This window comes from Pteropus vampyrus, unplaced genomic scaffold (assembly GCF_000151845.1).
Source record: "Pteropus vampyrus isolate Shadow unplaced genomic scaffold, Pvam_2.0 Scaffold75, whole genome shotgun sequence".
In the NCBI taxonomy this organism is placed as follows: Eukaryota; Metazoa; Chordata; class Mammalia; order Chiroptera; family Pteropodidae; genus Pteropus; species Pteropus vampyrus.
The window spans coordinates 4,622,113-4,635,052 of record NW_011888856.1 but is presented as its reverse complement, the minus strand read 5'-3'; the positions used below and the strand labels follow the sequence as shown (position 1 = coordinate 4,635,052).

At 38.1% G+C, this 12,940-nt stretch overlaps 2 protein-coding genes across 5 annotated transcripts; one reads left to right on the top strand and one right to left on the bottom strand.

The window, feature by feature from the left end:
- Positions 1 to 459: 459 nt before the first annotated feature.
- On the bottom strand, positions 460 to 5,137 carry DNAJB9 (DnaJ heat shock protein family (Hsp40) member B9). Of its 4 annotated transcripts, none has more exons than XM_011362498.2 (3): positions 4,992 to 5,137; positions 2,928 to 3,154; positions 460 to 1,950 (listed from the first exon to the last, which is right to left on the bottom strand). In XM_011362498.2, exons 2-3 carry the CDS (start codon positions 3,142 to 3,144, stop codon positions 1,499 to 1,501), a joined length of 669 nt encoding a protein of 222 aa, XP_011360800.1. In that variant the 5' UTR covers positions 3,145 to 3,154; positions 4,992 to 5,137; the 3' UTR covers positions 460 to 1,498. The 4 variants fall into 4 exon arrangements, with proteins under 4 accessions (XP_011360800.1, XP_011360801.1, XP_011360799.1 ...); XM_011362499.2 differs by having other exon boundaries at positions 4,997 to 5,107; XM_011362497.2 differs by having other exon boundaries at positions 4,934 to 5,105.
- Positions 5,138 to 5,265: 128 nt separating this feature from the next.
- On the top strand, positions 5,266 to 11,829 carry THAP5 (THAP domain containing 5). The gene is made up of 3 exons (XM_011362502.2): positions 5,266 to 5,466; positions 8,273 to 8,465; positions 8,971 to 11,829. The coding sequence occupies exons 1-3, from the start codon at positions 5,387 to 5,389 to the stop codon at positions 9,883 to 9,885; spliced, it is 1,188 nt and encodes a 395-aa protein (XP_011360804.1). The 5' UTR covers positions 5,266 to 5,386; the 3' UTR covers positions 9,886 to 11,829.
- Positions 11,830 to 12,940: the final 1,111 nt, after the last annotated feature.

Below are 12,940 nucleotides of genomic sequence, written 5' to 3'. Positions count from 1 at the left end.
TGGTTATTTTCCTGTTTTCAAACAAAAGTCGTAGGTATAACTTCCAGGAAGTTAAGATATGTAAATAGAAGAATTTTCTTCAGTTTTAAAATAAAGAGGATTATTAATAAATATAGCTTTATGCAAAGTCTCCGCTTTTTCCCAACCAGGTTAAGAGGAAAGAACCAATGGTAAAAATAATTGCTCCTAGCAAATACATCAAAATTATAATTAACAAAAATCTTCGAGCTACCAAAATTTGTGAGGGGAGGAGGAGAGAGCATAGAAATTAGCAAATGGCAATCCAACCAGGTCACGTCAGGGTTTCCTGGTTAGTCAAAGTAACTTCTGGAACAGGGCTATGGTCTGCTTACGCTGACCATGTGCTTGTCACTGTAAGCAGCCCCATTGCTTACAGTGACAAGCACACTTCTGGACTTGCGGAATAAACTTTTCACAATAAAATGACAACAGAGAACATCATGTTGTAAATATTATATTTCTCTCACTCACAATGTTGTATGAGACATTAACTACTTTAATAGGTATCCATAGGATTAATACTCATATGGAGTATAACGTGGAAAAATGCGGAACTAAAGAAATAGGTCTATCTGAAAACAAAAGCACGTATTTCTTAGGATTTAAAAATATTGCACATAATAAGGTTGCGCAGAAATTACTGGCTGTTCTTACAAACAGAATGAGGTATTAGTCAATCTGTAGATAATGAGTGCAAAAAAGAGGAACCACACACACAAAAAAGACATAAATCCATATTAAGCCCGAGAGAGCCAACAATTAAGAAAGAAAGAAATGTGAAGATATAGAAAGTAGCTATGATTCCAACATTACAAAATCATTAGCCAGGATCCAAACATGTAACAATCTCTTGACAATATTTCATAAATGTTCAACTTTCAGCTTAAATGACTATGAGCAATCACTTCCTTTACTGCAGAAAAGCATGGTTCTGTGGTAAATATCAAACCATGCCTTTCTGAAGCTTTCGGTGGAAATTAACCAAGGTACTGCTGCCATCCTTTACTGAATGACTCATTATTCAGTTTCACGTATACTTAGCAACCCAAGTCAGAGATGCTACAGAGCATGCAATTTTAATCAGAAAGGTTTCGTGGCAAAAATCGGTCAAGGTCACACAATTTAAATCTACAATGACTTTTAAAGTTTAACCTTTAAATATGTATCAGGCAAATTTGATCTTTTCTTGGTAATAAAACTGTCCACATTAATAAGCTCAAGGGCAGATAGAGAAAAAAAAACCAGGCAGGTTTTTTTTTTTTTAAAGAACCTTTCTTAATCAGGGAAATTAATAATTAACTATTTCTCTACTAACTGAATGTTGCTTCGTTTGTCAAAAACAATTTAAATATATTTAATAGCTATATCAAGTTAAGTGAAATCATGCATTTGTCAAAAGAGTTCACAGAAAATTGTTTTGCATCAAAGATACTGAAGAACAGTCAACTAGCTGGGTTTAGTGAGAACAGAACGTGAACTACTGCCCCGAACAGTCGGTGTACGTAGTCACCATATTTCCTCTTCTCTGGGTGACAGTCCTGCAGTGCTTGCTAGATCCATGGAACCTATTTTCAGTCTGTACTGTGTGCCGACTGGTCGTGTCAAAACCACTAAAAGAAAACATTTTCTCCATATCTTCGAACATGTCATCAAACAGTCCACCTCCAAAAGAAAACTCTTGGAAATGATGCCTTTGTCTACTAGAGCCATCCTGGTGTGTCTGGAAGTGATTTTCAAAATGCTTCTTGGACCGAGTGTTTTGGTTTTGACCAAAGAAACCAAAGTCTTTGAATAAGTCATCAAAATTGAAGTTAAATGACTGCTCGAAAGAACTTCCACTGCCTCTTTGTCCTTTACCATTAGTGAAAGCACTGTGTCCAAGCGTGTCATACTCTTTTCGCCTATTAGCATCTGAGAGTGTTTCATATGCTGCAAGAAATAAAAATACTTCAGTAACTTAAGGTAATCAAAATCATATACATCCAAATCTCTTCAAATAAGTAAATTCGACTCTCTATTTAAGAGAAGGATTTCATATTATAAGTAAAACCCGAACGCTATACACATAAGAATAAAGTTAAAATAGAAGTTACAAAAGGCAGGGACTCTGTCTTGTTCACTACATAGTATCAGCAGTGAGCACAATGCCTGCCCCCTGTAAATATCCAATAAGTATTTGTGAAATGAATGCTACCATTACTACAAATAAACCTGTGGAAAATGATTAGTTATCCTTCGTATTATTTGTGTGAAACCATTACTTGTATTAAAGAATCTGATGTCAAATATAACTAATTAAGAGGAATTTAGATCTTTCATTTCCTTGCTAGTTGAAGTAAATGTTTAACTCCGACCCCCTACTCATTTAACTCCACCCACCAGTAATTACTGAAATGTTCAGGAGGTGCAACTTGTTTTAGAACTAGTCTTATGTCAAAATTTCTTTCATATTTTTCATTTTAAAGACACATGTGGCTTTGAATTGTAAATCAAGTGAAATAATAAACCAAGGTATTTCAGTCTGTTTAAAAATTTTACGCTTAGTATTTTTTATAATCTCCATACTTAGTTAAAACTATGTTTCATAAGTTAGTTTATAAGTTTTGAGTACTGAATATTCCTTCTGACACAGAAACAATAAGCAATTTTTATAATAATGAAAAAAATGAAATAATCAATTTTCAACATTTCTGGAACTGTATGCCAATAAAAAAATACTACCATTCATCCATCCAGGAATCAAAGTATCTATTAGAAAACAGTCTCAAGAATCTCACTATGTTAACAGGTAGATCCCACTCCCCCTCCCAGCTCCACAAAATCTTCAAATACACAGACACTTCTTAGCTATCATTCTCCTTTACCAGTTAATACCTGTGCGACCTCAGAGATAGTCATCGACTTACCTTCTGCGATCTCTCTGAATTTTGCTTCAGCATCGGGGCTTTTATTTTTGTCAGGATGGTACTTCATGGCCAACTTGTGAAAGGCCTTCTTGATCTGGCGCTCTGATGCCGATTTTGGCACACCTAAGATATCATAGTAACTTTTGGAGGCCAAAATTAATTCTGTTATCATTAAAATGCAGATTGCAAAGATGAAAACTGACTGGGGAGTAGCCATTTCTAATAACCTAAAAGAGAAAAGAAAAAAAATTTATACATGGAACTAATCTTAAGACTTCTTTTTTTTTTTTTTTTAAAGAAATCCAATGAACTTTTAGGAGATATACTTAATATAGTATTAAAATGTTAAATATATAGTAGCTTGTATCTGTTCCCATGTTATTTCACTTACATAGGCTTTATTACCTCTAAATTGGTTATAACCTTCTTGAAAGCAAATATAATTCAACCAAATTGAGAAAAATCTTTCTTGTCTTTGACTTTCCACTGATACTCTGGACATACAGAGTAGGCACAAAAACATTCAATAACTTTTTTTTTTTTACTAGTTAATGTTAAAGACTCATCCTATGTGAGCATTGTAAAAAGGGCAAAAAATCTAAATAATATTTTAAAGGGTCTCAATCGTCAAGAATTCATATTCAAAGGAGGCTAAAAATCTAAATAATATTTTAAAGGGTCTCAATCGTCAAGAATTCATATTCAAAGGGGGCTAAAAAAGTATTTTTTCACAGGAAAAAAAAACAGTACATTACCAAGGTGCAGAGCTCAGTAAGCTTAAATTAGGAATGATCTTCTCTCCCTAAAAAAGTACCAGCTTCGCTTTTATTTCCCCAAGGTGAAGCAAGGATTGTAAATATACACTCAATATCACAATATTAACAATGCAGTAATAGAATGTAATCGTTTTTCACTGTAAGATCTCAAATATTTAACAAAAAGCATGTGTAAGTCTTCTTAAAACCTCATAATTAATCGAATAAGATTTCTGCTAAGGTTGGTAAAAAATGAACTTTCTATAGTTCGTACTTTCGATACGTTCTTATTTTCAAACTGAGAAGTAGCCATTAAAATATTTCTCTAACCTTTGATAAAATTAACTTCAAATTCTTGACGGCACAGATTTAACGATTTAGGATTCAAAAGAAATACTCTTGTTTTTTGAACGGTGTCACGGCAGTCCTCAATAACCTATGATGACATAACGAGGCTGACGAAAGACACTATGGTTTGTGGAAACTGCATGCCTCCCTCTCCTGTGGCCTTTTCTGAGCGTAATTAGCAGGTAGGTTACTTCTTTCCAGAGAGTTACTCAGAGTCATGGGGACCAGGGATCAAATACAAACTCCTTGTGGAAAGAACACAAGCCCAGGGCGCACTGTGGGTGCCGCGGCCCCTGCAGGTCGCTCCCCAGTCGAAGGGCGGGTCTGCACCCGGAGGGGTTTAATAAACGTTATTCCAGTCTCGAGCTGAATATCTGATGCTTTTGAAGTGGACTGACGTTTGCATTACACCGACTTCTCATTCCCAAGAGGGGCCCGCCGGACAGCAGCGCGGGCCCTACGCCCCACGCCGCGGGCCGCCTGGGCTGGACGGTCCCGCGGTCACCCAGAGGTGACCGACACACGCCCCGTCCGTCCCGGCGCCGCCTGGGCGGGGGGGGGGAGTGAAGGGGGGGTGCAGGGGGGCGGGCTGACCGCGGCCCCGCGACCCCCGCTCCGCCTTTCCCGGAGGCGCTGTCCGGCGCCTGAGAAGGCCAGCGGCTCAGCTCCGAACGCGAAACGCACGACTCGGGTTCGGCCATCTCCTTCTCCCTACTCCCTACTCCCTTCCGCAAGAAAGCCAGGCAGCCCCCAAGTTCTTACGGCGACCACGGGGAACAAGGAGGCCAAGTCAGCCCACGAAGGCCGGCCGAGGCCCCAGGGTCGCTCTGAACCCCCCAGCCCGCAACCCCGGCCTAGTCCGCCACCCGCACCCTCCGGCCGCTGCTGACGCCCGGTCCTTACCCCGGCCCCCGCGGCCTCCAGGAGCCTGCGCTCGCCCCACTGCGGCTGGTACACGGACCTCACCCCACTCCTGCCGCCGCGGCCGCCGCGTCCCCGCTCAGCCGGCTCCCCACTGCCGAGCGGCCCCTGCAGGAGCCTCCGCCTCTGGAGACGACCTACACGAAACGCTCCCCTATTGGCTCTCGTCGCCCCACCTGACCCTGGCGCCCTACGCGCACGTGGAAAACTGTTGTGGCCGCTCAGCCAATGCGCCACTTCCGGTTCCACCTCCCGAAAGGGCGGTGCCGAAGCCCGCGGAAGCGGAAGTGAGTCGATGACGGCGGCGTCTTTCCGCGCGGCCCGTCCCGGCGCAGGCGCGGTGGCTCGGGCGGCCCGGAGTCGCGGCCCCGCTGCAGCGAGCAGCCCTTGCCTGCGCCGTGAGTCGGCCGGGGCTTCCCCGGCCGAACCGGAGTGATGCCTCGCTACTGCGCAGCGATTTGCTGTAAGAACCGCCGAGGTCGGAACAATAAAGACCGAAAGCTGAGTTTTTACCCGTAAGTTGTAATGGGAGCAGAAGCGTCAGCCTTGCTTTTGGGCCCCGGTCCTATGGCCTTTAGGATCGGTTCTGCTCTAGAAATTCGTCCTCAGCAATCCGGGTCTGGTCTGTCACATCTCAGGACGGGGGCGTGAAGGTTCGAGTTCTGTTTACCTAGCAATGTCCTAACTATGCAAAGGACGCTGGGCCGGTCGCGAGACTTAGGAGTTTGTTTACTTAAAACAGTGAAGCTTGCGCGGCGCCCTGTGGTTTGCAGAGCGTTTCCCCACTTCACCTGACCTCATTTCATAGAATGAACACCACCGCTTAAGGCGCACATCAAACCTGCCAGGTGGAAAGCTGCACTCAAGTCAGTTTACGCCCATTGTGAGTTAGGTCGCACAGTTAACTCGATTCCATTTTTCTCATAAGGAAACCGAGACTTGAAGGTTTGGTGGCAGAGCCAGAATTAGAACCTGTCTCCCGCTCAGGGCTCAATATTTTCTCTTCGTTTGTACAGAGAACAGGATGTTATTCCGAACACTAATGCCACGAAATAGTTCCATGAAACCACAGAAGTACATACTCATATTTATTCAGAAGTTCAAAACGAGCAAGCAGTAGGGTGTAATAATTTAATAGAGTCCAGGCTCCAAAACCAGACTTAATAAGTTCACATCCTGGCTCCGCTACTTCGTAGCTGAATGACTTGAAAATTATTTAACTCTGTGCCTGTGAGCTCTCATTTGTAAAGAGATTGGAGATATTCATAGAACCTAATTCACATGTAGTCTGTAAGGACGTAGTTCCTTTTTTCTTGTATTTAAAAATAATTAATTTAGCTTTAACGTGTTAGTTTTTTATTTTCTTCGATTTTTCACCAGTTACTTTATGAACCCTATTCTACTCTAGACCTGAAGCTTTCTGTTCACTAAAGATTCTGCAGCCTTCCATTATCTTAACTAATGTGGGAGAGAACCCCTGCTAACTCCACTTAATTCACACATGGCAGTATTTTCAGGGTTCTTTCTCACCTGAAATCCTTCCACAAAACGCAGAGATACTTTTTTTAGGGAAAAAAATCCAGTCCAAGGGCATCTGATGGGAAAATGGCTCTGGCTCTAAGGTTTGTAGCAAAGGATTATGTTGAACTTGATTTAGCCTGATGTTTCTCAGATATATTTGGCCTTGGACTTGGGGGACATGACTCCATACTCACAATTCTTTAAATTAAACCTGTGTCCGTATAGTTACTGTTTTTAAGGAGGAAAAAAATAATGTCGAAAGAAGTTGATTGTAAAGTTTTTTTTCTCCTCAAAATGTGACTTTACTGAAAGTAGACTTTTTAAATGATTTTTAAAAATCATTTAACCGTTGAGAAAGCATGGTAGTCCAGTTACGAATAAGTATTCACAAAATATTTTTTTCTTGTATTTGATAACAGCATGAAATTACATTAAAAAACACCACAAAAGGTATGAACTTTTCTGTGGCTAGAAGAATTCAGGTCCTCTGAAAAGAAAATTCTTTTTGCCTTAAAATTTGGGGGGTGGGGTGGGGGGAGGAGGTAATGCCTATCATCCTTATAAGCTGGTATTGATATATGCAAGGTTAAAAATTTTTCAAACCGTGTATGAATGTTATATTTATAGTAAGAACATCCAAAGGTAGATCATCTGATTTTTCCATGTTAGGAAATCAGGATTAGAAGTTATTTTCTTCAAAGTACCCAGACTCTTTTTCCCTTAGCATCTTCAAAAGTTATCAATATTTAGGAAGGAAAAAGCATGGTAATACAAAGCATAAACTAAATGGTCGTGGTTGGGATGAATGTATAACTGCTGCTTTTTGTATGAGAAACCTTATGTTACTATTTTGCAAAAATAAGATTATGTAATATGTCTTCTACTGTAAAATCATTTTTTAAAAGAGTTACTGTTAACTTGTTTAATGCAGTTTAACCGAAACCTGTTTAGACTAGTAGAAAAAAGTTAAATCTGTCGAATTTCTGCCATTGTCTAGCTTTGCCTATAAAATAGATTGCAGTGTGTTAGAGCCAACTCAAAAATCAAGGTTATTGTAAGTAGACAGATAAAAGAGCTGTCTTGACCTCCTCTGTCTTTTTGATTTGTTTCATATTATAAAATGTCTGAGTCTGTCTTTTTAAAGATGTTTGGCTCTTGTGTCAGTTTCTCTTTTCAAAACTTGAATTTATAGTTCCCAACTCATTGATTTTAGATGTCTAGAAATACTGGATTAAGTTAACATATGGGTAGAACTGAGGCCAATTCTGATAAAGAGAATGGAATATTAGTAGTTTTATAAGATTTCATATTGATTTTATTGTCAGCTAAACCATTTGTTTGAATTAACTTCTTATTTTAAAAACGCTAACATAAATAAGAGCCTAAAAATACTCCTTTGAATTATAGACAAGAAATTGTTTGACTTGTACTATTAGAATGAATTATATTTCAATAAGACTTTGTAGTTTATACAAAGCTCTTTCGTAATCCTAGGCAAACTACATCACAAAATAAAAATAGAACACGATCCACAGAAAACATGAATAGATTTTTTGTTGTCTTGGGACACATATATTTTACTTGAAGGGACTGAGTTCTGTTTTACCGGCCATTCTTCTCAGAGCTTTGGCCACATACTGTACATCTCAGTCCTCTTTACTGCAGAGGTGACACGGTGATAGTTGTCATAAGATGCCCTTGCATGGCAGGATGGCCGCCTTTCTTTGACACATAGGTTACTTATATATGCAGTGCTGAAATTGTAAAAATATAGCAAAATTTTTTTTTTTTTAATTTCAGGTTTCCTCTACATGACAAAGAAAGACTTGAAAAATGGTTAAAGAATATGAAGCGAGATTCATGGGTTCCCAGTAAATACCAGTTCTTGTGTAGTGACCATTTCACTCCTGACTCTCTTGACGTCAGATGGGGTATCCGATATTTGAAACAAACTGCGATTCCAACAATATTTTCTTTGCCTGAAGATGATCAGGTATTGGAGGCAGGGTGTAGGGGAGGGGGGATAATGCAGAGCAGGACGGTAGATTGCAGGGTGGCAGGTAATTAGGTGGAGGGGGTGAGAGGGAAAGACAGTTGCTGGGAAAATACACTTGAGAAAAAGGAAAACTAAATTATGCTTTTACTAAAAGTGTGATGATTTTTTAAAACTTGAAACCATTGTGAAGCATAGCTTAAGAGGAGCAAACAGTAACACATACGTAAATCATCATTATTATTATAAGTTAATGATCTAATATTTTTTTACTGCTCTTTTGATTGATCTGTAATGTTTCCATCATATATTGACTATACTCGATGCATTTTAAAAAACACTTTAAAGTCTATTTGAGTTATAATGTTCTTAGAACATTTTTTTTTAACTGAACAAATTGCTTGGCCAACATACTGCTCAAAGTTGTAATTAAGTATTCAGCACTGGCTAAGGGAATAAACCTAATAAGGCCATCTTTTTAGAATTTGAAAATATTATTTTCTAGGAAAAAAACCCTTCCAAAAAAAAATGGCAGAAGAAAAAATTAGACGATGAGAAAGAAATGCGCCTAAAAGCCAAGTCAGAAGAATCATTTGCATCAAATGAGCCAAAGAAAAATACAGTTAACACAGATGTCCTTCCTGAGCATGCAGAAGTACTTGGTTCATCTGCCTCGGTGACGCCACCAGCTCCAAAAACAGGAAGTGTACACAGTAACGTATTAACTCTTAATCTAGTTAAACAAAATACTGGACAACCAGCATCTACCTTAGAAACATCAATTAACCAAGACATAAGTATAGGTGGTTTTCACACGACTTTTGAGAATCTAAATTCTACCACTATTACTTTGACAACTTCAAATTCAGAAGGTGTCCAGCAGTCTTTGGAAACCCAAGAAGTGCTTGAAATAACTACCAGTCATCTTGCTAATCCGAACATTACAAATACTTCCATGGAAATTAAGTCAGCACAGGAAAGTCCATTCTTATTCAGCACCATTTCTCAAACAGTTGAAGAATTAAACACAAATAAAGAATCGGTTATTGCCATTTTTGTACCCGCAGAAAATTTCAAACCTACAGTTAATTCTTTTATGCCTCCCCAAAAAGAAACTGTGGAAATGGAGGGCATTGACACTGAAGACTCCTTGTATAAGGATGTGGACTATGAGACAGAGGTTTTGCAAATTGAACATTCGTACTGTAGAAAAGATATAAATAAGGAACATCTTTGGCAGAAAGTCTCTAAACTCCACTCAAAGATAACGCTTCTTGAGCTGCAAGAGCAGCAAACTCTAGGAAGATTGAAGTCTTTAGAAGCTCTCATAAGGCAGCTAAAACAGGAGAACTGGCTATCTGAAGAGAATGTCAAGGTTATAGAAAACCATTTCACAACATACGAAGTCACTCTGATTTAAAGAGGTCTTAAAGCTGTGACTTTTATATAAGCACTTTGCAGCCAAATGTAATTATACATAAATTGAACTTTTTCCTGTATAAAGTTCTTGTCTTAAGCCAAGGAAGTTCTCTAACACTTATGAACTGCATCCTGTTCCTGTAATGCTCATTTTTGGGAAAAACTAGAATGTTGTTGGGCTTAGAGGAAAAGTTTCTTTACTCGATAATTTTCCAAATTAAAGTTAAAACATAGTAAATAAATAACCTGATTAAGTCATAAAATGAGAGAACACAGATAATGGTAAGAAGAGCCCGGAGTGGAAATCAGGCTCAGGAACAGGCCTGGTTCCACCGCTGGCCTGTGCCTTGGGCAAGTTATTTACCAAGATTGAGCCTCAGTCTCTGATCTGTAAAATAAGGACGTGTTCTAGATCTCTAATGTCTGTTTCCTTATTCCTTCCCTTTCTAGTCAGATAATTTTAACAGAACAACTCATAAGATAATCGATGCTTGAATAATACTAGATGTTGGCTAGAAATTGGTATTTTTGACTATTGGATTATCCTCAGTATTGAATTCGGTGTTGTTGAACAGCAATATATTTTGGCTGTAGTTATGCCTAATGACAAGAAAATACTGCTATTATAATTTTATTCCAGTTGAACTAAATAAGGAACCACGTATTAGCCCAGTTCTTAGAAGAGGTACTTTAAACTTAAAAGAATATGTATTTCAGTATCTCATGTGTGGACAACCATCATGATACATAGTCATTTAAACTTCTTAACATCCTGTATTTAAGATTAGAAACCAGAAATTTGATGAGGTTAATTTTTTAAATATATATTATATTTTAGAAATCATAGTTTATTATGTGTAGCTTTTTAAAATGTGTACTTGTCATTTTTAAATTCCAGAATGATAGAGTAATAATACTATACATTCCCACTTAACATTTTATTAAAATTTATAAGCAGGAAATTAGAGATATGTGGTGACGACCTTAGGGAGATAAGTAGGAAAGAGAAATGATGGTGATGTAAATATAAAATACTGCTTATGTCCGTACAAATTTAAGAATAATACACAAGCAAAAACTTAGTGGTAACAACAGAAATATAAATGTGGTGATTCCTAAAAATTGGCAGTTAATATAATTAAATGGTACGGTTTATGGTGTGGAGCAAGTTCCTATCAATCCGATTCTAGAAAGTAACAAACATGTTTTTGGGCCTGGAAAATAAGGAGGTCAATAAATATTAGTTGCCCGAACAGCAAATAGTATACTAATTGTTTCGTAAAGGCATGGCGATGGTTTAGGGGCATAATTTACTTTTTATTACATTTTTTTCAAGCTAATAAAATTAATTGCCATATGAATATATATCAGCTAATTATAAAAAAGTTGATTAAAAGTGTCTGTTGGGTGATCATGGGGGAAAAAACATTTTGATACATTAGGTGTATATAATTAGTAGAGTTAACATGTTGGATATGCTGTTGTTGTGTTTGCTAATACTTCTTTAAGATACACAATATAGGTGAAGATGGCCTTTATAAGTCATTATGAAATGTTACAATTCAGTTTTTAACTTTATACCTTGTTATTTTCTGTTTGTCTAAAGTTATTTAACTGGCTTTATTTAAACTTAATAATAAATTATAAACGTTTAAGGTTTTTTCCTGGCTTGTCTGTATTGCTTAGGATGTTCTCAACCTGTTAACCCCTAAATACACTTGGGGGTTTCAGCCAGCGTTATTTTTTACGTGGATTATTATAGGAGCCTCTTGGCTGATCTTGTCTGTATTTCGGTCCTTTTTGTATCATCCAGGACTCTGCTGTCCGCTTTTACCTAAACTGTAGATCTAGCTGTGTCACACACCCAGCATGTAACTCTCCTAGCTCGGAAGCTATGACGACTGTCTGATACTTACAGAATAAAGCCAGACTTGTTGCTACCATACATATATGATCCTCCGTGATTCTCTTCCTCCTGTGTTCTAAACCCACTGGGCTTCTTAGCATTTCCCAAACACGTCAGACAGATGTCTTATATCCTCTGCTTATTTTATTGCCTATATTCAACCAGTCTGTCAAAATTATATTTTGACTGTGGTGCAGTTTCATTCGTTTCAGACAAAATTGTTTTCTCTCTGCTCCTACAGGCCTTTGTTTTATAATGCTGTAACATCATTTAGCTTGTACTCGTTTATATCGTGACATCTATGGCTGTCTCTTTGACTAGACTGTAAGCTTTTTGAAAGCAGAATTTTTATTATTCCTATTTCTCTGACAATGTAATATTTACTCAATATTTAGATGCATGTTTTAAGTTTGCCTACTTAGACTTCTTGGTTTTGGTAACTTAAAATCAAGAACTTTCTTAACAAAGTTGGTCCTCGAAGCCATGAGAATGATCAGGAAATTACTTAGATCTTACAATCTTTTAAGATCTATGTTTCCAGTGGACAGTACAATTTGCCGGTTAGCTGCGTTGCCATCTATTAATTGAATTTTTGTTGTAGAAGGCTGTGCCCACCCCAGACTATTCCTTACTTTCTTCCCTTGATAATTAGAAAAGAAAATAAGTCCAAGAAAACTACATATCATTATTTTGCCTTTGTGTCGGAGAGGTAGGTAAGTCAGATTTAGAAAGGTGTGATCAATACGTGGCATTGATCTAAACATCAAACAGAACTTTTCTGCATGTTTTTCGCTCTAAAATAAAAATCAGCCATGTATTAAATTGGAATATTGAGATGCAGATGACTTTTTCTATTTCTAAATTGAGCAGTTCTGCCAACTAATTACATTTTTTGCTTTTTAGATTATGCTCTTATGTAATATTTTTGTGTGGGAGGGTGGCTGGGTAAAAACCCTCATTCACAATTTTTTGGGGGAAAAGCTATAGAGAAAAAGAGGAGGGGGAAATGTATGTAGATAAAGAGAAATTCCTTCAAGGAAGTGTCTTTGTTTCATTTTTCACCTTGACCTCCCATTTAACCCTCTGGCGGTCAATGCGTAGACCTTTGTCCTCATCAGCGATTGCATCTCCTTGAAAATGTCAACTCCGA